The 26,659-nt window shown below is 47.2% G+C and overlaps 3 protein-coding genes and 1 long non-coding RNA gene across 4 annotated transcripts; 3 read left to right on the plus strand and 1 right to left on the minus strand.

Annotated features, from left to right (window-relative positions):
* On the plus strand, window positions 1-8,483 carry gpn1 (GPN-loop GTPase 1). The gene is made up of 13 exons (XM_014975291.2): window positions 1-260; window positions 636-729; window positions 809-915; window positions 1,048-1,085; window positions 1,167-1,245; window positions 1,319-1,413; window positions 3,762-3,807; window positions 3,884-4,030; window positions 4,106-4,188; window positions 4,268-4,307; window positions 4,379-4,469; window positions 4,540-4,641; window positions 8,248-8,483. Exons 1-13 carry the CDS (start codon window positions 108-110, stop codon window positions 8,352-8,354), a joined length of 1,182 nt encoding a protein of 393 aa, XP_014830777.2. The 5' UTR covers window positions 1-107; the 3' UTR covers window positions 8,355-8,483.
* A 5,045-nt stretch (window positions 8,484-13,528) lies between these two features.
* LOC106906858 (uncharacterized) lies at window positions 13,529-14,263 on the plus strand. Its single transcript, XR_001415447.2, has 2 exons — window positions 13,529-13,797; window positions 13,979-14,263. It is a non-coding gene; the product is annotated as an uncharacterized LOC106906858 (long non-coding RNA).
* A 2,897-nt stretch (window positions 14,264-17,160) lies between these two features.
* On the plus strand, window positions 17,161-20,768 carry LOC106906856 (stathmin-4-like). Its single transcript, XM_014972313.2, has 5 exons — window positions 17,161-17,307; window positions 18,261-18,466; window positions 18,536-18,682; window positions 18,782-18,799; window positions 19,386-20,768. The coding sequence occupies exons 1-5, from the start codon at window positions 17,226-17,228 to the stop codon at window positions 19,392-19,394; spliced, it is 462 nt and encodes a 153-aa protein (XP_014827799.2). The 5' UTR covers window positions 17,161-17,225; the 3' UTR covers window positions 19,395-20,768.
* Window positions 20,765-22,320, minus strand: il17a/f1 (interleukin 17a/f1). Its single transcript, XM_014972315.2, has 3 exons — window positions 22,030-22,320; window positions 21,380-21,567; window positions 20,765-21,227 (listed from the first exon to the last, which is right to left on the minus strand). The coding sequence occupies exons 1-3, from the start codon at window positions 22,060-22,062 to the stop codon at window positions 20,981-20,983; spliced, it is 468 nt and encodes a 155-aa protein (XP_014827801.1). The 5' UTR covers window positions 22,063-22,320; the 3' UTR covers window positions 20,765-20,980.
* Window positions 22,321-26,659: the final 4,339 nt, after the last annotated feature.

The raw sequence follows: 26,659 nt of genomic DNA on the forward strand, positions 1-26,659 counted from the left end.
ATTTTTTCTGGATTTTTTTTCTGCACCTTGGCGCCCTCTGCTGGCCGAAGCGGCTCGTCGCGTCCTCTTTTACGGCACAGCCTGCCTGTTTACGGCCATCCACCAACATGGCGGCAGCGGCACCGGTGGATTCTCCGGAGAGCAGAGACAATTCGGCACCAGCAGCGGAGGGAGGTTCGAGTCCGGGTCCGGTTCCGGACTCCCCGGTGTGTCTCATCGTGCTGGGCATGGCGGGTTCCGGAAAGACCACCTTTGTCCAGGTGAGGCAGCGCGTGACAGCTCCGCATCCACGCGCGAACCCCTCAGCAGCAGCACAGGCCGGGCTTCATCTGGGCCGTGTTCTCGACCGGTTCCGCCTGGGAACAGGTCCAACAGGTTCGGGTTCTGCTCAGAGAGTCCCGTTGGACCCGGTGACGCTCTGCTTCTGGTATTCAGGTTCGGTTCGGTTCTGATGTTTCCCCCCTCAGTGGACTCATAGAAGAGCTGCACTGAGTTCTGTAGAACCACCAGAACCTCAGCAGCTCCTACATTCTGCTCGTTTTCAGAACAGGTTCTGATCCAAACCAGCTGCTGATTGGTTACCGGGTTGCCTAGTTACCAGGTTGCCTGGTTACCAGCCTGTGTTTGTCCCGCAGAGACTGACGGCTCACCTCCACGCCCAGAACTCGCCTCCTTACGTCATCAACCTGGACCCGGCCGTACATGAGGTTCCGTTTCCGGCCAACATCGGTGAGCTCTGGCTTCCGGTTCTGCCTTGTTCCGGTTCTGGACGGTGTCCCCTGTCCTCAGCCTGTCCTCTGTCTCTCAGACATCCGGGACACGGTGAACTACAAGGAGGTGATGAAGCAGTACAGACTGGGCCCGAACGGCGGCATCGTCACTGCGCTAAACCTGTTTGCCACGCGATTTGACCAGGTGACCCGACTCGGTCCGGTCCAGACTACCCGGTTCTGCTATCACCTCTGATCAGACCCGGTTCGGTACAAGAATCTCTGATTGAATCTGGATCTGCTCCTGAAAGGGTTTCTGTGTTCTGGTGTCATTCAGGTGATGCAGTTCATCGAGAAGAAACGTCAGAACCACCGGTCAGTACCAGCTGCTCCTGACCAGTGTACTGGTTCTGTTTGGGTCCAGAACCTGAAGTTCTGCTGCTGATGTCTCCGCAGGTTCGTCCTGATCGACACGCCGGGTCAGATCGAAGTCTTCACCTGGTCAGCGTCAGGAACCATCATCACAGAGGCTCTGGTGGGTTCTGGGTCTGGTGGGTCCTGGTTCTGGCCCGGCCTGGTTCTGACCCAGATCTGTTTGTGTTCTCCAGGCGTCCTCGTTCCCCTGCGTGGTCGTCTACGTGATGGACACGTCCCGCAGCGTCCACCCCGTCACCTTCATGTCCAACATGCTGTACGCCTGCAGGTACCGACCCGGTTATGGTTCTAGAAAACACTCTGAGCTTTTAAGTTTAGAACCAGAACCAGACGTTCTGGGTCAGATTGTTCTGGAACCTGTTAGAACTGAAACAGTCCTGATAATCATCAGCTGATTTAGTGATCGATTAATCCTTAAAGCTGCAGTAACTTCTAGAAAAATGCTTGTAACATATTTAAGTTATGAGACATAATCTGATAAAAGAAAATCAAACTCCTCTGCCTTCTGCCGGTTCTAACTGTAAACAACCAATCAGAGCCAGGAGGCGCTGTCAATCATGCTTGTGTATCTGCTTCCCTTCCCCATGTTCTGTCTGATAAACTGTGACAACATGCGACAACCTTGATAAACATTTTTAGGTAACACTTTATTTGAAGGGGGTTGAATAAGACTGTCATGACACTGTCATAAACATGACATAACTCCTGTCATGACCATGAATAAACCTTCATGAATATTTATGACTGTTGTCATAAAGCGTCTGTAGAGGCTAAGCCACAGCTTTAAGCCCCTGAGGTGGTACACCGGGGTAAAGTTGACATGCCGATCACTTATCCGCTTAATTGATATGAGAGCCGTCCTTGATGTAGTGCAGGTAATACATTTATTTCCATGACTCGGCAATCATCATCTTATTTCCTTATTCCTCTAACATGTTGTCAATAACACCGCATACATAGTTTCAGCGATCCACACAGCATTTAATTCGATAGCGGTAGCATTGCGTCACATTAGTATTGCGTTGCGGTCAAAAACTGTTTCCCCCTTTCGGGTGGAACACACCTGTCATCATCAGCACCGGATGCTACCTAAATAGACAGCTGACAGATCATGTGACCCAAACCATTTGGAATACAGAAATTCATAATCTGCTCCTACAGCGTCATTCGGTAAATTATGACACTTTTAATACAAAGTTCACATTATTAAAATGTCTTTGTTATGACAACTTGACATTAACCAATAAATCATTACTGATATAAATTTGTTATAAAAGTATTACTGATTGCACTTTAAAAATCAGGTAACTTTATGTTATTAAAGGTAAAGTTTAAACAGTTATGATTTCCTGGTTAATGTCAAGTTGTCATAACAGACATTTTGAATAATGTCAACTTTGTATTAAAAGTGTCATAATTTACCGAATGACACTTTATGACAACAGTCATAAATATTCATGAAGACTTATTCATGTTCATGACAGGTGTTATGACATGTTTATGACAGGTGTTATGACATGTTTATGACAGGTGTTATGTCATGTTTATGACAGGTGTTATGTCATGTTTATGACAGGTGTTATGACATGTTTATGACAGGTGTTATGTCATGTTCATGACAGGTGTTATGACATGTTTATGACAGGTGTTATGTCATGTTTATGAGAGGTGTTATGACATGTTTATGACAGGTGTTATGTCATGTTCATGACAGGTGTTATGACATGTTTATGACAGTGTCATGACAGTCTTATTCACCCCCTTCAAATAAAGTGTTACCCATTTTATAAAAGTTGCAAAGTTTTAGTTTAGACTAAAAGAATCCATCTGAAACGTTTGATTTGAAAATCCTTTTCCTGTTCATCAGTTCACTAAGGGTGCGTTCACACTGCAGCCTGAAGTAACCCAATTCCGATTTTTTTCACACTGCCAGTAAATGTGACCTGTATGCGTTCTGCAGTGTAAACGGGCAAACGACCTGAAAGTGTCCCGCATGTGCAGTAGAGGGCGCCATAGCGTCAGAGTTCTGTGTTCTGCCAACCGCCATAAAAAGAAGAAGTGCTCAGTGTTTGTGGAAGTAAACATGGAGGCTAACGGTGGAGCTTAGCTTACATATTTGAAGTTGTTGTCCAACCGGAGCAGCATATTAACAACTTAATCCTCATATAATCCGTCATGGTTGTTGTTTTTCTTCCCGCTTGCGCGTATCAGGACACAGAATAGTGAGATTTGTTGAGAAAGTGACGTTCAGTTCGGATGAATGCGACCTGGACGTTAGGTCGCATTTGAATCGGATACGTATTGGATATGGGTCACATTCGAAAAAGAATCTGACCTGTGCTGTTCATACTGCCATGAAAAGATCGGATACAGGTCGCAATACATCAAAAAATCGGAATTGGGTCACTTCAGGCTGCAGTGTGAACGCAACCTAAAGGAATCCTGTTGTTGGATGTCAGGCAGTAAAATGTTTAATACATATAAAAGAAGCTGAAGCGGTGAGGAACTGAACATCTGCAGTTCCTCATGTGAACCAGCAGAGGGCGCTGCAGGACCAGATTAAACTCATTCCAGAGCAGCGTGCTTTGAGTTCTGATGGTCTCTTCTCTCTCCCAGCATCCTCTATAAGACCAAGCTGCCCTTCATCGTGGCCATGAACAAGGTCAGCTGCTTCCTGGTGGTGGTTGTTGTTGTGACCTCCTGTCGACCCCATGTTGACCTTTGACCCCTGGCTGCAGACGGACATCATCGAGCACAGCTTCGCCGTGGAGTGGATGCAGGACTTCGAGGCGTTCCAGGACGCTCTGAACCAGGAGACGTCCTACGTCAGCAACCTGACCCGGTCCATGAGCCTGGTTCTGGATGAGTTCTACACCAGTCTGAGGGTACGGACTGGACCAGACTCAGACGGTCCGGTTTTTGGTTCTTTGGGCCTGACTGATGTTTGGGCTGTGTGACAGGTGGTGGGCGTTTCCGCGGTGACGGGAAGTGGGCTGGACCAGCTGTTCACTCAGGTGGAGGAGGCAGCCGAGGAGTACCACAGGTGAGTCAGAACCTACACAGGTCCAGTTGGTTCTAGTTCAGTTTGTTCTGGTTGGGATCTGATTGTCTCGTCTCTTCAGGGACTACCGGCCGGAGTATGAGCGTCTGCGGCGGCAGCTGGTGAGTTCTGGCTCTGGTTTTGCTCTGTCCCGGTTCTGGTTCTGGTTGTGAACGGTCCTCCTGCCCACCAGGTGGCGGCGCAGAGCAGGAAGCAGCAGGAGCAGCTGGAGCGCCTCAGGAAGGACCTGGGGGCGGTGGACATGTCCCCTGCCGCGTCCGCAGGTAGAGGACAGAACTGCCCCACAGGACGGCCCGGTTCTGGTCCGGTTCTAACAGCTTCTTCCTGTCGCAGAGGAAGCCGATGTTGCTGGGCCCAGCGACCTCATCATGACCCGTGGTAACCATGACGACAGTGAGGAAGAGGCAGACGACACAGACGACATCGACCACTCCGGTGAGAAAACGAGCTGAGTATTTCCAACGTTCCCGAGCGTTGTCAATCGCTACAGAGCGTTCCTAACATTCCAGAACGTTGTCAATCCTTACGGAGCGTCCCTAACGTTCCAGAACATTACGGAACGTTGTCAAACGTTACAGAGCATTCCTAACATTCCAGAACATTGTCAAACATTACAGAGCGTTCCTAACGTTCCTGAACGTTGGTAAACGTTACGGAGCGTTCCGAACGTTGTCAAACGTGATGGAACGTTGTCAATCGTTACGGAGCGTTGTCAATCTTTACAGAGCGTTCCTAACATTCCAGAACGTTGTCAATTGTTACGGAGCGTTGTCAAACGTTATGGAACGTTGTCAAACGTTACGGAGCGTTGTCAATCGTTACGGAGCATTCCTAACGTTCCTGAACGTTGGTAAACGTTACGGAGCGTTCCGAACGTTGTCAACGTGATGGAACGTTGTCAATCGTTACAGAGCGTTGTCAATCTTTACGGAGCATTGTCAATCGTTACGGAGCGTTGTCAATCGTTACGGAGCGTTGTCAATCGTTACGGAGCATTGTCAATCGTTACGGAGCGTTGTCAATCGTTACGGAGCGTTGTCAATCGTTACAGAGCATTGTCAATCGTTACGGAGCACTGTCAATCTTTACGGAGCGTTGTCAATCGTTACAGAGCGTTGTCAATCTTTACGGAGCGTTGTCAATCGATACAGAGCATTGTCAATCGTTACGGAGCATTGTCAATCGTTACGGAGCGTTGTCAATCGTTACGGAGCGTTGTCAATCGTTACAGAGCATTGTCAATCGTTACGGAGCATTGTCAATCTTTACGGAGCGTTGTCAATCGTTACAGAGCGTTGTCAATCTTTACGGAGCGTTGTCAATCGATACAGAGCATACCGAACGTTGTCAAACGTTACAGAACGTTGTCAATCGTTACGGAACGTTGTCAATCGTTACGGAGCGTTCCTAACGTTCCTGAACGTTGGTAAACGTTACGGAGCGTTCCGAACGTTGTCAACGTGATGGAACGTTGTCAATCGTTACGGAGCATTGTCAATCGTTACGGAGCATTGTCAATCGTTACGGAGCATTGTCAATCGTTACAGTGCATTGTCAATCGTTACGGAGCATTGTCAATCTTTACAGAGCGTTGTCAATCTTTACGGAGCGTTGTCAATCGATACAGAGCATACCGAACGTTGTCAAACGTTACGGAACGTTGTCAATCGTTACGGAACGTTGTCATTCGCTACGGAGCGTTCCTAACATTCCAGAACGTTGTCAATCCTTACGGAGCGTTCTTAACGTTACGGAACGTTGTCAATTGTTACGGAGCGTTGTCAAACATTACGGAACGTTGTCAAACGTTACGGAACGTTGTCAAACGTTACGGAGCATTGTCAATCATTACGGAGCATTCCTAACATTCCAGAACATTGTCAAACATTACAGAGCGTTCCTAACGTTCCAGAACGTTACGGAACGTTGTCAATTGTTACGGAGCGTTGTCAAACGTTACGGAACGTTGTCAATCGTTACGGAGCGTTGTCAATCTTTACGGAGCGTTGTCAATCGTTACGGAGCGTTGTCAATCTTTACGGAGCGTTGTCAATCGTTACGGAGCGTTGTCAATCTTTACGGAGCGTTGTCAATCGTTACGGAGCGTTCCGAACGTTGTCAAACGTTACGGAACGTTGTCAATCGTTACAGAGCGTTGTCAATCTTTACAGAGTGTTGTCTATCTTTACGGAGCGTTCCGAACGTTGTCAAACGTTACGGAACGTTGTCAATCGTTAAGCAGCGTTCCTAACATTCCAGAACATTGTCAAACGTTACGGAACGTTGTCAATCGTTAAGCAGCGTTCCTAACGTTCCTGAACGTTGCTAAATGTTACGGAGCATTCCTAACAGTCCTGAACGTTGTCAATCGTTACGGAGCGTTGTCAATCGCTACGGAGCGTTCCTAACATTCCAGAACGTTGTCAATCCTTACGGAGCGTTCTTAACGTTCCAGAACGTTACGGAACGTTGTCAATTGTTACGGAGCGTTGTCAAACGTTACGGAGCGTTGTCAAACGTTACGGAACGTTGTCAAACGTTACGGAACGTTGTCAAACGTTACGGAGCATTGTCAATCATTACGGAGCATTCCTAACATTCCAGAACATTGTCAAACATTACAGAGCGTTCCTAACGTTCCAGAACGTTACGGAACGTTGTCAATTGTTACGGAGCGTTGTCAAACGTTACGGAACGTTGTCAATCGTTACGGAGCGTTGTCAATCGATACGGAGCGTTGTCAATCTTTACGGAGCGTTGTCAATCGTTACGGAGCGTTGTCAATCTTTGCAGAGCGTTCCGAACGTTGTCAAACGTTACGGAACGTTGTCAATCGTTACGGAGCGTTCCGAACGTTGTCAAACGTTACAGAGCGTTCCTAACGTTCCTGAACGTTGCTAAATGTTACGGAGCATTCCTAACAGTCCTGAACGTTGGTAAACGTTACGGAGCGTTCCGAACTTTGTCAAACGTGATGGAACGTTGTCAATCGTTACGGGGCGTTGTCAAACGTTACGGAGCGTTGTCAAACGTTACGGAGCGTTGTCAAACGTTACGGAACGTACCTAACATTCCAGAACGTTGCTAAACGTTACGGAGCGTTCCGAACGTTGTCAAATGTGACGGAACGTTGTCAATTGTTACGGAGCGTTGTCAATCGTTACAGAGCGTTGTCAATCGTTACGGAGCGTTCCTAACGTTCCAGAACGTTGTCAATTGTTACGGAGCGTTGTCAAACGTTACGGAACGTTGTCAATCTTTACGGAGCGTTGTCAATCGTTACGGAGTGTTGTCAATCTTTACAGAGCGTTGTCAATCGTTACGGAGCGTTGTCAATCGTTACAGAGCGTTGTCAATCTTTGCAGAGCGTTCCGAACGTTGTCAAACGTTACGGAACGTTGTCAATCCTTACAGAGCGTTTTCAATCTTTACAGAGCGTTGTCAATCTTTACGGAGCGTTCCGGACGTTGTCAAACGTTACGGAACGTTGTCAATTGTTACAGAGCATTGTCAATCATTACGCAGCGTTCCTAACATTCCAGAACATTGTCAAACGTTACAGAGCGTTCCTAACGTTCCTGAAAGTTGCTAAATGTTACGGAGCATTCCTAACAGTCCTGAACGTTGGTAAACGTTACGGAGCGTTCCGAACTTTGTCAAACGTGATGGAACGTTGTCAATCGTTACGGAGCGTTGTCAAACGTTACGGAGCGTTGTCAAACGTTACGGAGCGTTGTCAATCTTTGCAGAGCGTTGCTAAACGTTACGGAGCGTTCCGAACGTTGTCAAATGTGACGGAACGTTGTCAATTGTTACGGAGCGTTGTCAATCGTTACAGAGCGTTGTCAATCGTTACGGAGCGTTCCTAACGTTCCAGAACGTTGTCAATCGTTACGAAGCGTTGTCAATCGTTACGGAGCGTTGTCAATCGTTACGGAGCGTTGTCAATCGTTACAGAGCGTTGTCAATCATTACGGAGCGTTCCTAACGTTCCCAAATGTTGCTGGGTATTCCTAAACTTTTCCGTGTTTCTGTCTGTAGCCACTGAGGAGAGCAAAGAGAGCGACGCCTTCGGGAACTTCCTGAAGGAGAGGAAGGAAGTGGTTCAGGTGCGGAACAGGAAGTGTGCCGCACCCGATGCGCCCTGACCGATGACATGGACTGATTTGGAGCAGCTAATTGGCTGCTTCATCACTGAGACGAAAACAAGTTTTATTTTTATACCAGAACTTTGTGAAGGAACAGAAATAAAGCTCAGAGCTGCAGTCTGTGTCCAACACGGTGTTAATACATTTTTCATAAACGGAGCCCTCTCTTCTCCTTGGCCGGTTAGCTGCTAACGGTTAGCTGCTAACGGTAAGCTGCTAACCAGAGTCCGAGAAAACTGAGAGGTTGGTTACGAGACGGGGCGGGTCAGAAAAACTACAACAAAAGCTAAAAAGTACATAAGACCATTCAGAAAAATGTGTCAAACTATCTATGTTTACCACACAAACTTTGACCGCTGGAGCAGATTCAGCAGCGGAGAAGGAGGGAGAATTAGCGATTCAGGGGCTTTATTATCGTCGGAGGAGGATGAATATGAGAGAGACCAGGGAGGAAGAGTTCAGATTAGCTGCTGCTGCCCGGTAAAACGGAGTGAAAATGTTCATAAAGAAAAAGTTTCATGCAGGCCTGAGGGCAGGTGTGTGTGTGTGTGTGTGTGTGTGTGTGTGTGTGTGTGTGTGTGTGTGAGTGTGAGAGAGAGAGATAGTCTGGGGGAAATCAACATTACGCTCCAGATAGTCAGAAAAACTCTGGAATAAAACAGGAATAATGACAGACCGTGGAATTAATAATGAACACGTTCTGAGATATTTTAGTAATAATAATTTCAATACGAAAATGTTTAATTTCCACCCCTGGTTAAACGTTTCAACAGTTTTAGAACGGAGCAGATCTGACCTGCTCGTTGATTCACACAGACACTTTAATCAAACATAGCATTTTTAAAAATACTAGATTCCTATTAATTGCTCTCATATTAATTTTAGTGATGAACCACAATTATCGCCTTGATTTTACTCAAAAGCAAATCTTGCATCCCAAATTAAAACTAAACCAAAAACTAAACATGGGCTGCAATGTTCTGCTCCATCTCTATATAAAATTTCCAATAAAATTGTAATATTTAGTGTTAATTATTGAGGACATAAAATATAAAAGGGTCAAAGTTTTTAAAAATGTTTTCCTTGTGGCCCACATGCTCTACTGATTTTGTCCCTCACCGTGTTCCAGTGGATGATCCGATTTAAGACAGAAAACTCTAATTCTGTCTGGATGTGTTCTGCAGTTTGAACTTCTTCTCTTCGTGCTGGCAGCTGCGCAGCATGGGGGCGTGCGCGCTTCGTGCGCAGTGTGTGTGCTGAGTGCAGTGAGTCAGCGGCTCGCCTCCGCCATGCTGCCGGATCTCAGCGTGGCGCGTGGGCGCCAGCGGCACGGCAGATGGCTGCGGGCGGACCGGCTGCTTTCATTCAGAGCATCAGCATGAATGGAGGAGGAATGGAAGGTTCTGGATCAGAACCGCAGGCCCACTCCTGCAGGAACATCACGAGCATTAAGCCTTATTAAATCCTGAGAGAACGAGTCAGACTGCACACTGAAGAACCAGTTTAACCAGAACCTGCAGTCCTCGTGGGTCAGTGTTCTGGATCCAGCCAGCTGTGTCGGGTCTCTTTCCTGGGATGCAGCACCGACTCTCAAGCGGTTCTGATCAATAACTGATCCAATAAATCAGCCTCACTGTGTTGATGCTCCTTCACTAAATAATCTGCATTAAAAATGCTTTTCTGAAAACATCATTGCGATATTTTAGATTTATTTGATGTTCAAAATGTTTCCCTGTTTACAACAGGAATCTTTATCGTTCTTCATCCTGGGACGCCCAACCTGCTGTGCATTTATACTATTTTACAATAAACGAGGCCTAATACTACATAAAACATAAGTTTAAATAAAAAGTGATGCCCTGATAATACCACTGTCACAAACTTAACATTTAATATAACGTACAGATATTTGCTGTGTTAATTTCTGATTGAAACATGGTTTTGAGTTCATGTTAACCTGTTTTGAAAGACGACACTTTGAATGCCGTATTTTCCGCACTATAAGGCGCACCTAAAAACCTTCAATTTCCTAAAAAGCTGACAGTGCGCCTTATAATCCATCCATCCATTTTCTTTACACCCTTGTCCCTTAGTGGGGTCAGGAGGGCTGCTGGTGCCTCCAGCTAACGTTCCGGGCGGGGGGCGGGGTCACCTGGACAGGTCGCCAGTCTGTCGCAGGGCAACACAGAGACACACAACCATGCACACACACTCACACCTAGGGGCAATTTGGAGAGGCCAATTAAAAGCAGTCATGTCTTTGGGAGGAAAAAGGAGTACCCAGAGAAAACCCATGCATGCACAGGGAGAACATGCAAACTCCATGCAGAAAGACCGGGCTGGGAATCAAACCCAGAACCTTCTTGCTGCAAGGCAACAGCTCTACCAACTGCGCCACTGTGCAGCCCTGCCTTATAATCCGGTGCGCCTTATATGGACCAATATTGAGCCACAACAGGTCTAGCAACTACTGCAAGCAGCCGCCGACTTAATTTTCGCCGGTAGAAGAAGAAGCGCGCGGTGCATGCTGGGATAGTTGTCAGAACGCTGGTTTGTTAATAAAGTTTGACTGACCTAGCTACCTACTGACCGTCTAGAATCAGGTCGTCTGCAGGTCATTTAGCGCCACATTCTCCACCAACATGCTGTGGGCGAACGGAGAAGGGTGACCATCGTCCGGGCACGCCCCGGCCCAGGAAGGCTCTCCTCGCTGACCGTAGACTGTCAGACTGTTTTGTTGACTTTCCCTTTAGTGCAGCTCCATCTAGTGGATGCATAATGTAACTCCAACGTAACTGTTTTCCCCCAGGCTTTGAAAACAGCAGTTATCAAACCACTGATAAAAAAGAACAATCTAGACAAATCACTACTGCAGAATTACAGGCCGACCTCTGACCTCTGACCTCCCATTCATCAACAAAGTTATTGAAAAAGCAGTTTTTAAACAATTAACTAACTTCCTAACAATAATGAATCGCTTTGACTGCTTCCAGTCTGGTTTCCATGGTTACCACAGCACGGAGACGGCCTAGTCAAAGTGTTCAATGATAACCATATGAATATAGACTGTGGGAGAACCACAGTGCTGGTTCTGTTGGACCTCAGTGCAGCTTTCAACACTGTTGTCCACGACATCTTACTGAATCGACTGGAGAGTTGGGTCGGACTCTCCGGTCCAGAGCTCAACTGGTTTGAATCTTACATAAAAAACAGGGATTACTTTGTTTCAATCGGAAACTTCTCATCGGAGAGGTCAAAGGTCACATGTGGGGAACCCCAAGGTTCAATCCTAGGACCCCTTCTATTCAATATTTATATGCTCCCACTGGCTCAGGTTATAACAGGAAATAAGATCAGCTACCATAACTATGATGCACAGCTCTACAGTATGATGTCACCAGGTGACCTTTGACCCCATCCAGTCACTGAATAGATGCTTAGAACAGATAAATGTGTGGATGTACCAAAACTTTCTCCAGCTGAACAGAAACAAACTGAAGTTATTATCTTTGGACCTAAAGAGGAGCGAACTAGAATCAATGCTCAGCTTCAGTTATTACAACTGAAAACCAGCGATCAGCCCGAAACCTGGGAGTAGTGATGACCTCTGACCTGAACCTTCAGAGCCACATACAGACAGTCACAAAGTCGGCCTTCTATCACCTGAAGAACATCTCCAGGATTAGAGGACTGATGTCTCAGTAAGATCTAGAGAAACTCATCCATGCGTTTATCTTTAGCCGCATTGATTCCTGCAGCAGCGTCTTCACAGGTCTGACTAATAAATCAATCCTCCAGCTGCAGCTGATCCAGAAGCTGCTGCTGCTGTTCTCACTAAAACCAGGAAGATGGAGACATAACACCAGCTTTAAAGTCCCTACACTGGCTCCCTGTAGCTCAGAGAATAGACTTTAAAATACTGTTTATAAATCACTGAACGGTTTAGCACCACAACACCTTAAAGATCTGTTATTGCTGTACCAACCGTCTAGACCCCTCAGATCTTCTGGTTCTGGTTCTGCTCTTCATCCCCAGAACCAGAACCAAATGAGGAGAAGCAGCATTCAGTTTCTATGCACCACAGATTTGGAACAAACTTCCAGAAAACTGTAAAACAGCTGAAACACTGAGAGCCTTTAAATCTCAACTTAAAACCCACCCATTTAGAGTTGATTATGGCTAAATTAGGGTTTTGATGTCTTCGATGTTTTAAATATTTTTATCTTTACTTTTTATCTATTTATGTAAAAGTGGCGAGTGATTGAGGGTCATTGCGCGGTCACAGAAAAACCCTGTAAACTCTAGACTAACAGGTAAAAATAGTCCACAAAAATCCGTGTAGGACGGTGAAGTCCTAGCGCAAAATTTTGCGTTACAGGTGGACGGAGCCTGGTGCTGCAAGGTTGGAGACCTTATCCTGTCAGGCGACGGAGCCTGGATAATACCTGGATAACACCTGGATAACACCTGGATAATACCTGGATAACACCTGGATAATACCTGGATAATACCTGGATAATACCTGGATAATACCCGTGCTAAACGGATGGCGGAGTCCGATGTTTAATTCCGTAACAAAAGCTTGTTTTATCTTTTTTTTTCTTTTTCCAAACTCTCTTTCTCTTTCTTACTGTTTATTCAATGTCACATGCTGTTTTTATCTTGTTTTTTAATTATGTAAAGCACCTTGAAATGCCTTGCTGCTGAAATGTGCTATACAAATAAAATTTGATTGATTGATTGATTGAACCTCTACTGTAGCATCTATTTTATGCGGTTTATAATCCGGTGTGCCTTATAGTGCGGAAAATACGGTAATTAAACAAAATGTCCCCCACATTGAAGACCTCTGCTACTCAACAGCTTTGCACAAAAATGAAAAAAAAAAATTAATCAAATTAGCATTAAAGGGACAATAAAATAAATGAACAAATAACTGAATAATTATCCCAAACTGATGAATTTTTGTTTATTATGCAATTTATTAAATTTTCCTTTGGGATCAATAATGTATTTTTGATTGGAATTCATCTGTGTTGAAGTTAGTAATTACTTTAATAAATACAAATAAAACGTGTGAGCAGAAACGGTACCTGCAGTCAGGTGAGCATGTGCAGTTGCAGCGCGGTGCGGCGGCCAGCAGGGGCGCTGTGGAGGCGCTGTGGGAGGTTTTATCCGTGGAAGGAGAATGAGTCACCGGCTGCTTTCAGCCCACGCTGCCGGCGGCGGCCTCCGCTCAGCGGACCGAAGACACGACCAGAACCACGGAGCGTCACGACACTAACAGAACCTCCAGAACCACGGAACCAGACGGAGCTGCTGCCTGGTTCTGTACCGATCAGCTGCATGGTTCTGGATCAGAACCGGTCTGCTGCCTGGTTCTGATCTTGGTGATGTGGACAGAACCTCCAGAACCAGTGACATCACTGCTCAGAGCAGACAGGTGACCTCATACTCGATGACATCATCTCACCAACAGAGATGATGTCATCCTTCCCAGATGTTCTGATGTTCAGTCAGAACCAGAACCAGAACCCTCCCACCCTGCAGCAGGAACAACGGTGTGTGTGTGTGTGTGTTGATGCTGCATCCTGAACCTCATTTTGCTGTCGGCTCACATACAGGGGGCGGGGCTTGGCGTGCTCTCTGCTGATTGGCTGGAGGTGACCTCATTGTTGCTGGTCCTCACTCAACTCCATTACATCATGGCCGGCTGCTGCAGTGCATCATGGGAGCTGCAGTCCATCAGGATTGATTAGCAGCTCTCCAACCCAGCAGGACACTATTAGGGGGTTAGAGGTCAAAGGTCATGACAAAGCCACCTTTACTGAATGCTGATTATTATATAAATGGAAGTGACACGGCAACAGAATAACCACAGAAAGTGAAATAAACATAAATATGAGGAATATGTGAATGAGATGGATCCGTTTTATCCGTCCATATTTTCTTTAATGTGTCCATTTCTGTTGAGACCATAAAAATTTATTTTATTTTATGAAAAACAACAGTGATCAAACTTCTGTACAGATATGAATGAGGATTGGGTTCATGGCAACTTTGGAAACGTTAGCATTCTGGTTAGCTACACTGAGCAGAAATATAAAGGCCCGTCAGATATTGTTGCCATGTGGAGTTAATTGTAAATAAGCATTTGCTGACATTTTCTTGTTCAAAACTAATATTTCTCTTGGTTTGTGTATAATGTTTAGTCCAGTTTGCTGTCAGTGAGCATCACTCAGTGAGTTATTTACTCAGTGCATTGTGGGACATGTCCACTGGGTAGATGAAAACAACTGGACAATAAAAGGCCCCAACAGGTCACATGATGTCTCCAGTCATAAAGCCTCAGATGTTCTGTGGAGCCGTTGGCGTGTTGGATGCAGGACGTCCAGCAGAGCAGCAGCTCCGGTATCGGACCGCCGGCCGTTTCAGAGCTGGTTTCCAACAGACTGCAGATCCTCCTCATCTCGTCTGACCGACTCCAGATCGCCACATCGGCTCGTCCATCGGAGGATCGGCTCAGACCAGCGACACACAGCTGATCGGTCTGAACAGACGCATCAGACCTCAGACTGTCTGTAACCGCTACGGGAAGCCAACTGGGTCAGAATCAGACTCCTCATCCTGACCCCGATCATGACTGTCAATCCGCTACAAACGGCCGAACCACGATATCAATGCCGATATGAAGATCAGTAATTACTGAAAATATAGTTTGAGTTTCTCTAGATATTGCGTAACCCAAATGTTCATAAAACTGACATTTGACACGGGGCTTATATTTTTGTTCAGTGTAGCTTAGCATAACATGCACTATTATGCATGCACTAACTCAGGTAACCAAACTTTCTGTCACGTCGGCTAAAATCATCGAGTCAAAAGAACAAAACAAATTAAAGACAGAAAGTCTCCATCAAACATCTGACTTTGTGTCTTTCTGAACTGAAGTCTGGGGCCACAAACGGCTCCCGGGCCGCACCTTGGGCCACCCTGGACAAGCTAGCCATCATTTAGCTAACATTAGCTGCTGTAGCAGAAATGCTAAACTCACAGATTGTTTGGAAGAAACGGACTGAAGGTTGGTAGGAGAGCCGGGCCGGTTCTGTTTGAGTCGTGGTTCTGAGTGTGTGTGTGTGTGTGTGTGTGTGTGTGTGTGTGTGTGTGTGTGTGTAACGTTTCATTCTCAGCTTTAATTTTAGCGCTGACATTTACTAGAAGCCAGAAGACTAGATCAGAACTAGTCCAGGTCAGAACCAGAACGAATCAGCACCGGATGTTCCCCTCGTGTCTCAGCTCGGATCTAAACCCAGTCAGAACCAGTTTCCTGGTTTGGGTCGGGTTTTAGAGCAGGGGTGTCAAACTCCTGTCCTCCGCTGTCCTGCAGGTTTTAGATGTGCCACAGGTACAAAACACTGGAACGAAACGGCTTCATCTCCTCCTCCTGGTGTAGATCAGTTCTCCAGAACCTTAATGACCCGATGATTCTGGTGCACCAGAATCATCGCTGCAGGGCAGCGGACCTCAGGACTGGAGTTGACACCTATGTTTTAGAGAAACGTTCCGTCTGTAAAGTTCTGTTGAATCCATAACTGGTTCTGGACCGAACCACATCCTGAGCAGCTGCTGAGGTTCAGCTCAGCTGCTGGTTCTGAACAGAACCTGACCCGGTCCATTTAAAGCTGTGATAATCATCATCATGACCAAATATCTGGTTCTGGATCCAGATTCTGTTTGCTCCTTCCAGAACTTTTCTCCTCTGTTTCCAGTTTCTGATGAAGAGTTTTCCCTTAGTGATGAAGATGAACCCACACATCCTCCTCCTCCCTCTGCCGCTCTGGACCAATCCCAGGACAGCATCCCAGCCATCCAATCAGAGCGCTGCGTGGTGATGTCATGGAGCTGCTGTGGAGCTGATGCTGCCGAGCTGCAGAGCAGAGCAGAGAGCAGAGCGGCGAGGCTGCAGGTCAGTTCCTCACAACTCTTCATCACCCTTTCCTTCCACTCCTCATCACTCTTCTTTCTCTTCTTCTTTCTTTCCTCTCCTTCATCCGCTCGTTCTCTCCATTCTCCGTTCTTCTTTCTGCTGTTTCCCTCTGAACTCGTTCTGCAGGTGATGTGTTAAAACAATGACATCATCGCTCTCATCAGCACATTTCCTCTGTTTCTGTATTTTTCTGCTCTGAAAATGTTTCTGTGTTGGTTCTGCTGACTGGTGCTGGTTTAACTGGTTTTACTGGTTTAACTGGGAATGTGGAGGATTTCCTGCAGCTGCACTTAATGCAGCGCGTCTTCATGCGATGAAGAAGTGATGCAGGAAACCCTCTGGTTCTGGATGTTCTGCAGCTTAACTTGCAGGTTCAGAACCAGGAGCAGTCAGAACCGGCCGTTCCGGGTCAGAACCAGAACATCTGGGATGTCTAAGGCGCTGAAGTTTCTGGAGGTCTGAATGACTCAGATGAGTTAAAAAAGCTTCAGAGAAAAGAACCAGAGTTTTTCCTCAGAGCTGCTGCAGGAATCGGTTCTGATCCAATCAGAACCAACAGAACTTCCAGCTAGATGCAGATAAAACAGGAACATTTAGATGAACTCAGGGCCGTCCAGTTTGGACCCAGAGTTCAGATTCTGGTTTTAGTTCTGGTGTGTGTCTGCTGCAGCAGGCAGCTTTGTGGAGGTTCTGTTGTGGTTCTGACCCGTTTGTCTTGTCCTCAGGAACTGATTCTACTACCTCACCACAGTGTCTTTGCTGGAGAACAGCAGGAACATGACCCTGACAGGTGAGCAGGTTCTCCGGCCCGGCCCGGCCCGGCCCGTTTCATCTCCTTCATTCTGCCCTCTGTTCTCCTCCATGTTCCAGCGTACAGAGAGAAGATGCGAGAGCTCCCCCTGGTGTCCATCTTCTGCTCCTGCATCCTGCCTCAACCCAGGGAGCCGACGGCCAACAAGAAGGAAGGTCAGCAGCATCCTGACTTCTGTTAGGGTCCAGAACCAGAACCAGCTGGTTTCAGGTTCTCACAGCTGTGACATTACAGTCAGTTAAATTAATGTTCATGTAGCTCTGATCAGAGATCAGGTTTCCTCCAGCAGAGCTCGGTTCAGGCTCAGGCCCGTTCTCTAATCCGGATCAGAACCCAGAAAGGCTCAGCCGCTCACAGTGTGACGTTCTGCCTGAGGAAACATGCGGGCTGGAGTTTGCAAAGATACAGAGTTAAATTAACTGCAATAATTTGGGTTATTTAGCCTGTAATAAGAGAAAAACATGACGGTTCATGATGGTCATGCTTTCATCAGGTTATTCATTCATTCATTTATAAATGTCACAGTTTCAAACCAAAGCTTTAGTTAGCCAGATAATTATTTAACTTGGAATTAAACATTTAGCTGCAATTTAAATATTTATCTTCAAACTAAATATTTATCGTTCTAAATACTAAGCAACATTTATCTCGTTAGCTAAAAATTTATCAAAGCTAAATATGTAGCTCCAAGTTAAATATTTAATTCAGAAACTAAATATTTCAATAATTTAACTAATTAGTTAGCAGGGAAACATTTAGCTCCTCTCCTGCGCATAGTTAGCTCAATATTAAGCTAACTCTGAGCTAAATATTTAGCTTTGTAGAGTAGTTAGTTTTAAACTTCTATGTTTAAAGGAATAAGATGGTGAAAATATAACTTTTAAAAATTAAACCCCTTGTTGTTTCTCTTATAACAGGCTAAATAACCTAAATCACTATTAAGTTTTGACTGTAGCCCAGATTGGACCCGTCCTCCCTCCTCCTCTTCCGGTTTGGACTCTTAGCAGCTGAAATTATGTTTTTCAATATAGATATAATAACAAATGCAGGTTTGTCGTCATATCGACTAGTGAGGCTCTGAATCTTAAAGCTAGCGGTCTTCTTGCAGGCGTGGTGGACCTGAACCTGTGCAACATCCGGGACATGGAGGTCATCGAGCTGAGCAAACGCGCGAGCGGCCAGGCCTTTGAGGTCATCCTGAAGCCGCCGACCTTCGATGGTGCCCCGGAGCTGAGGGCCACCACGCCGCCCCGCCAGAAGCCGTCGCTGGCGGAGATCCAGAAGAAGCTGGACGCCGCGCAGGAGAGGCGGAAGGTGAGTGGAGGCCGGGCCAAGTTTCCGGTGATCAAACCTCAGCCTCACCTGCTCTCTGGCGCTCTCTAGTGTCAGGAGGCGGAGCTGCTGAAGCACCTGGCCGAGAGGAGGGAGCACGAGCGCGAAGTGGCGCAGAAAGCTTTGACCAAAGACCGCCAGGAGCATCGCGTCAACGCCAACCCGCTGCAGATGCACCTGAACGCCTCACAGGAGGAGGTGAGGACCCGCTGACCCTATCCCCGGCCCTGACCCTCTGACCTCCCGTCGGACGGACGTCTGTGTCTAATGAATTTTTTCCGTCTGCCTGTCTTCCAGGACAAGCACAGTGTGGAGGTGAGGATGAGGATGAGGAGGCAGCCATGATGGATTCTGGGTGGGCGGAGTCAAGCCAAGCCCTCTGACCCAAACCATCAGGGTTTATGGCACAGGTGTCAAGCTCCAGTCCTGAAGGGCTACTGTCCTGCAACTTTTAGAATATAATAGAATAATTAGGTCATTAGCAAGGCTCTGGAGAACTGATCTACACAAGGAGGAGGTAATCAAGCTACTTCATTCCAGTGTTTTGTACCTGTGGCACATCTAAAAACTGCAGGTCAGTTGGGTCTACCAGTGGACCTCTGAGCGATGGTTCATCTTTTGGTGTGTTGTTGTTTAGGACAGGACTTAAATCGTACTCTGGGTCTGGTTTGGGTTAGTCTGGTTTGGGTAAGACTGGTTTGGGTTTGGGTAAGACTGGTTTGGGTCAGTCTGGTTTGGGTCAGACTGGTTTGGATTAGTCTGGTTTGGGTTTGGGTCAGTCTGGTGTGCTTCTGTTTGGCCTGGTTCTGGTTCTGGTTGAGGCTGTCGGGCCTATCGTCATCTTGATGTGTGTCTAGTCGTTGCGTTGCTGCTCACCGCCTCCCTCTGCTTTCTTCCTCAGGTGTCTTGATGGCCTGATCACAACACAAGCTGAACCTTTTCCACAAGCCGATTTTGAGGGCCTATTGAGGAGCTGGGAGACTGGCGCTGCTCTGACTGGGAGGACTGGGAGCAGAACCAGTGGAGGACAAGGAGGACTGAGGGACGTCTGTCTCCTCCACCAGGACCCCCGTTTTCAAACAAACGCTGCAGATTCAGTCATTACTGGACAGTTTCCTGTGGCTTTACTGTGCTTTGTTGCCATGCCAACGGTGCCAATGTCTTCATGTGTGAGTGTGACTGTACATGCACCAGCCAGAACCCAACCCGACTGAAACGGATCAGCAGGGTTCTGTCTGATACTGAAGCTGGACATCAGCTCAGATACTCTGAGTCAGACTGCGCCCCCTGCTGGACAGCTTGAACATTTTACTGTGATGTGGTTCCTTGGTGACATCTAGTGGCGCCTCTGAGAACAGCAGAAAATCAGGAACCCTGCTGTTGAAACCACAAGATCTGTACAGGTCCAGTTCTGTTTGAGAACCAGAACCAAGCAGAACCAGATGGACCGTTCTGGTCAGGATGAAAACCTGCAGGAGGTCCAAACGGCTTACAGACCAGAACCGTCTGACATCAGGGTCAGACCAGAACCACTTTGTTCCAAGTCACTGCCAGTAAGTGCAACTGAAACCAAACAGCTTTCAGAACCAAGAATTAGAGTCCAATTCCTGCCTTCCGGACCGAGGTACCGGTAGAACCAGAACCGAGCCCCAAAAAGCCTGATGGAGAGTCAAAGTCTGGAGGTGGTTCTGGTCCAGTTTCAGTTCTGGTCCCAACAGAGAGAGGAGAACAAGTTGACCTGATGGATCAACTTGTTGGATCCATCAGGATCCTGATGTGGAGTTCCTTTCCACATCAGGAAAGGAACTCTTTCCTGATGTGGACCAATCAGGAGACACCACCTGAGTTCTGATTGGCGAGGACTGAAGTTCAGAACAGGCCTATCAGAACCATTCTGCTCTGCTGGTACCGCCTAAAGAACGCCAACCTGAACCAACCCGAAAGTCAGACCTGGAAGTGGTTCTGACCCAGAGTCAGATTAAATCAGATAAACTCAGGACCAACAAGTCAGACGGGTCCAAAAACCTACGAGACTGAGATGAGAACCAAGACAGAGTGACCCGAGTCGGTGGCATCCAGCTTTATTTCTTCAGATTCTGTTCAAATTGTCTGATTATAACTAAAAACACCCTGATATGGATGGATGGATGATGGATGGATGATGGATGGATGGATGGATGATGGATGGATGGATGATGGATGCAGCTGCTCTTATCCATTGGCCTAGTTAAAGGACGTGTTGTACAGAAATCTATTTTAAAGAATAAAGGAGCAGGATCATTCATCAGTGTCTGAACTTTATTGATCAGGATAATAAATACATCAGTAATAATAATAAATATCTGCTGAAGGTCACAAACTATTAAATAAAACTTAAATAAGCACCAACAAGGCGGGACGCCTCCTGACGCCAAACTTAGTGGTCAGTTTATACAACTTGATGCAAAACTCTTCAGAGAAGGCAGCGACTCAGAACTAGAGGTTCTGGACCCGGTTTCACTCCTGGACATGGACCAGGTGCCGGACGCAGGTGCAGCCCACAGGGACGTTACGGGTCTCCAGGCGGTAGTGGTAGCTATGCTCCGTCTCGTTCGTCTTGACCCGCTTCAGAACCATCACCTGGTACCAGATGGGCCGGGACTGCAGGTTCTGGTCCTCCTTCCCCTCCAGGTCCCGGCAGCCCTTCAGCAGGCAGTGCGCCTCCGACAGCACGGGCGGGTACAGAGACTCGTCACGGGACGTACTGCGGACAGAGACGGCGGGTCAGAACAGAAACTCAGTGGGACATGGCAGGACCCTGCAAGACCCAATGGGACCCGGTGGGACTCAATGGGACCCGGCGAGACCCAATGGGACCCGGCGAGACCCAATGGGACCCGGCGGCTGTGTACTCACTTGTAGGTCCAGGGCGAGATGGAGGCATTGTGCAGCGGCCTCGGGTTCCTGCTGGGCAGCAGCAGCAGGTCTGGGTCCAGGTGCAGAGACACGGTTTGCTTCACTGAGCCGTCAGAGCGTTTCCTGGGGTGCTTCGATGCCACCTCTGCCATCATCAACATCGTTACCATGACGACGGCACCGATGACCTGAGGAGGAGGGAGTCGACCTTCATTAGCCAGTCAGTAGAGAATGAATCGTCTCCAGGGTTACAGCAGGAAGTTCTTGACATTATATCCCATAATAATAATAAAAATCTCCATGGCGATGCAGGAGCCACTAAAACCTCCTATTGGCGAGAAGCAGCTTCAGTCAGAGGCTTCCTCAGAGCCCCTGCGACACAGAACTCTACAGCAGCTGTCTGAGGCCTGGAATTATTTAAAGTATTTTTGAATCAAACAGAAAATGCTTCAGAACCGGTTCTGCTCAAAAACCGGACTGGGCCCAGAAGTTCGATAAAGAAAACAGAAATAAAGCTCAATAAATCAGAGGCTGACTGGACCCTACTGAGCCAATCAGAACCATGTACCGGGTCTGCTTCAGATGAAGACAGCCATCAGAACCGGACCCGGCTTAGAGCTGATCGCAGAACTCATCAGAACTTTCCTCACCGTCAGTCTGGAACTGTTAGCTGCTGGAAACATGCTGGTTCTGTCCGGTTCTGTTTGACTCGGATTGGTCCGGTTCTGTTCTGCAGGGTTCCCGGGGCTTGGCTGGAGGTCAGGCGTGGATGTGCGTCTGCGGCGTCCTGCCCGGTTCTGATGGTCCGGTGTAAACAGCCGGGTTTTTTATGCGCCTCGCCGTGATGTCACCACCTGAGAGCGTTTGATCCTCCTCCTTAAACCGCAGCGACCCGGCTGACGAGGCCCGCGGGCCGACCCAGTTTCAGGCGCTCCTCAGGATGAAACGCTGAGCTTCGAACCTGGCAGCAGATTTTCTAGGTCACGCTCTGCAGAGGCAACCAGGAAATGAGGCGAAGCGTCGGCGCGGTTCAGCCTCCTGAGATGCTTCAAAGGTCCAATTTATCACGAGCCACAAAAAACCAATCAACCAACCAACCAGTCTGACTAGATGCTTTTCCTGCTGAAACTCATCCTGCAGCGTCTCAGTCAGATTTAAGCCCAAACTTTAACTAGGCCGCTCCTCCATTATGAACATTATGTTTCCATCCAATTATCAGGAAACTTTAAACAAACTTCTAAAATGTTACAAAAATTAAGCAAATGAGCCGTTTTTCCATGTCGCTAACTAGCATGTAGCACAAAGATGGAGTCAATCTGTTCTCTCTGCTGCAGCATCGATTCTTTCTTCAGAACATTTTTTGATTCACCCCAAGCGAACCAAAAACTTTGTTATTGTGAAACAGAGGAAGTTATTTCTAATGCAAAACCTCAAAATGTGCATAAAAGCGTCAGAGGAAACACTGTGGCTTCGTCCTACTTCATGCTGTCTGTCAGCCGGTTCTGTTTAATGGAGTCCCTGGTCCTGAGTCAGCATGCAGCGATCAGGACCAGCAGGCCAGGAAGTGATGTCAGCTAGGCTACACCGGGACGCTAATCTGAACTCGACCTGCAGGATCAGAACCGCAGGCGAACTGGACCCACAGCCAGCAGAAACCGCTGAGTCGGGCGTTCTTTCTACTGCAAGAACAAAAAATACCATCAGGACGACAAAAGTGGCTCTGACTGCGAGAATTAGCACAATATAAATAAATAAGGTTCCGATCGATCAGCACCGATTCCTTTAATTTTGGGAGATCAGTGATGAGCCGATACTTCCATGTGATGTCACCTCATCAAAGGTCTAATAGTCAGCTTCTGTCCTGTGCTAGCCCCGCCCACCAGCTAAGCCCCGCCCACCAGGTCATGTCTGCTCCCCACTGTTACCAACTCAGACACTTTCTTGCTTTATTCAGTGAAATTTCAGATAAAAATAATTAGTTTGAGCCAAAATCAGAATCAGCAGCTCAGGCTTTTTAACGGCTAAGAAGTAAAACAAGGTGAGCTGAAAGCTGCAGGTAACATGCAGCTGGAGAAAATGTCACAGAACTGCAGAACGTCTGCAGAAAAGATTCGACACAAACTGTGGAATCCAGGCCCGGTTCTGGTTCTGCTGCTGCAGGACGGACATGTCCCCCCCCCCCTCTCTCTCTCTGTGAACCTCGGGGAATATTCCAGCGGTTGCAGATCGTTTCTGCTGCAGATTTCAGAAGGAGATAATCTGAAGGTTTCGGTTCTGACTCACATCATGATCTCACTTCATGTCAGAGGTTCCATGTTGGTCTGCTGGATGCTGAACACAGAGGGCCGGACTGGGGGCCCTCGGGCTCTGCAGGCCCCACTGAGGATCTTTGACTGATCCCTGTGAGGATCCTGATGACCGCAGGTTGAGACCCTGGCTGCTCCAGGACCCCTGGGTTGATCCTGATGCAGAATCCCTGCAGGGCCCCCAGGCCTCAGCCTGGGGCTCCCAGGACCCCCAGGCTGAGGCCCCAGGGCTGCAGGACGCAGCCTGCTGACTCTCTGACCCGGTTTCCAGGCATGCTGTGACTCAGCAGACTCGGGTTGCTGCATCATCACTTGTGTGCTGCGTTGTGCTGCCTGCCCACGCTGTCAGCTCCTCTCTGACCTGCTTCCATTCAGAGCCGCCGCTGCAGTTTATCTCTGATCTCAGAGACTTCCTGCCGCCGGCGCTGCATGCTGCTGCTGGGGGCCTCAGACCAAACCTGCAGCCTTTTAAGGACTTTCACCAGTTTGTTGTGTTTATGTCTCCATGCTGCCTGACTCAGCTTTAAAATCCACACCAGGCATTCACCGCCGTCTACCAGCAGGAAGTCCAGAAAACATTCAGGCCTGATGCAAATACACAGAAGATAAAATTTAACAGCAATTATAAAGTTTAGCTTCTGCTTTTTGGCAAGTGAATTTGCATATTAGCTAAATGTTTAGTTAGCCTGCAGCTAACTACATATTTAACCAGCTCAGAACTAAATATCTGGTTTACAGCTAAATAATTAGCTTGTTCACTATTTACGGAGCTAAATGTTTGTTTTCTTTTTAAATATTGTGTTCATTAGGTATTTTGAATTTTTTTACAGAAAGAAAAAGGAAAGAACAAAAACAGGACAGAACTTATACAGCACCGATACAGAGATCAACAAAGAAACAAAACAAAAAATACAGGAGGCATTTAATCACAGCAATTATTTGAGAAAAGTAATGAAATGGAGCTAAACTTTTATTTCTGAACTAGCTAAATATTTAGCTTGGAGTTAGCTCTGCGCTGGCTGCTGGTGGTGAGGATGACAGCAGGGTGTGAAAACTTTCTGCTGGGTTAAAACCTTCATGAAGTTGAAGGATCTCCTGGACCTGCTGGTGATTCTCTGAGATCATGACCTGCATTCGATTTCAAGTTTAAAATGTGGCATGACGGAAGTTTAGATGAACAGAAGATAAAATGTGAGAAGGAGAAGCAGACTGGCTGGTAATCGGGTCGGACATTAGCGTGAGGCGTCAGCCGGCTGTAGAAACACAAACATGATGTCATCCTCCGCTAACCGGGTCACACAGAGCTTCTTTCTAGGACCTGAGCTGCTGCCTGGAAACACCTCACAGCCGGAGGAGGGGCTTTCTGCGCTCACCACAAACCGCCGCTGACATCCAGGAACCGAACAGCGCCGCAGAACCGAACCCATCCAGGAACTGAACCAGCAGGGTTCTGGACCAGCAGCAGGGTTCTGAACCAGCAGGGTTCTGAACCAGCAGCAGGGTTCTGAACCAGCAGGGTTCTGGACCAGCAGGGTTCTGAACCAGCAGGGTTCTGGACCAGCAGGGTTCTGGACCAGCAGCAGGGTTCTGAACCAGCAGGGTTCTGGACCAGCAGGGTTCTGAACCAGCAGCAGGGTTCTGGACCAGCAGGGTTCTGGACCAGCAGCAGGGTTCTGAACCAGCAGGGTTCTGAACCAGCAGGTTCTGAACCAGCAGGGTTCTGAACCAGCAGGGTTCTGGACCAGCAGCAGGGTTCTGGACCAGCAGGGTTCTGGACCAGCAGCAGGGTTCTGGACCAGCAGCAGGGTTCTGGACCAGCAGCAGGGTTCTGAACCAGCAGGGTTCTGAACCAGCAGGGTTCTGGACCAGCAGGGTTCTGGACCAGCAGCAGGGTTCTGGACCAGCAGCAGGGTTCTGAACCAGCAGGGTTCTGGACCAGCAGGGTTCTGGACCAGCAGGGTTCTGGACCAGCAGCAGGGTTCTGGACCAGCAGCAGGGTTCTGGACCAGCAGGGTTCTGAACCAGCAGGGTTCTGAACCAGCAGGGTTCTGGACCAGCAGCAGGGTTCTGGGTCGTTGGTTCGTCAGTCAGAATCAAAGCCACTAAACGCCTGGATGAGTTTCTCTGGTCCTGAAATGTTCTGCAGCTGCTAGAAGGACCACTGTGGAACCGGCTTTATGTGGCTCTGGAGGTCAGAGGTCAGAGGTCATCCTGATCTCTGGTTTACAGCTGGACAAACTGAAGCTGTGCATTGACTCTAGATCTATAACTCTAGATTGTTCCTCTTTAATAACTTCATCCAGACATTGATCTGTTCTCAGCATCTGTTCAGTGATTGGATGGGGTCAAAGGTCACCTGGTGACTTGAGCAGAGGGACCAAACAATTGTACTAAAGTAAACGAAGCTCTACTTCAAGACATTTTCACTCAAGAGTTAAAAAGTATTTGGTAAAAATTGTGAGTAATTAATCAAATAATCAATATTTAAAAGTTACATCAAACAGACCAGAATATAAAGTGGAAATTTTGGTGTTTTAAAGTCCAAAATTAAAATAATATAAATAACTACAAAATAACTAAATCAGGCAAACGAGTCATTTTTCCGTTTCTGAAGCAGAAGCTGCAGGTTTGTGTTTGGTGAAAGTTTGTGAAGAACTCACTGAATATTTACTGAAGACTATTAATATTTCATAATATAATTACTGAGGTAAAAGTTCAAAGTACAGCATAATTAAAGCACATTTTTATCAAAACGTTACTGCAGTAAATGCAACAGAATTCATACGACCAGCTCTGTCTGAGTCAAAGAAATGTCGCAAGTTTTACATTTTGAGCTGTTTGAGTTTGTGAAAGATAATCAGTTAACTATTCATGTTGTTATGTCTCTAAATTAGCACTTTAAAAAATCTTAAAAGGCAGGAATGGTGACTAGTTCCCAGAATGCCTAGCAGCAGGTTGTTGTTTTACTTTGATT

This window comes from Poecilia mexicana, unplaced genomic scaffold (genome assembly GCF_051168715.1).
Source record: "Poecilia mexicana isolate PSO_F unplaced genomic scaffold, ASM5116871v1 scaffold_3, whole genome shotgun sequence".
NCBI classification, from domain to species: Eukaryota; Metazoa; Chordata; class Actinopteri; order Cyprinodontiformes; family Poeciliidae; genus Poecilia; species Poecilia mexicana.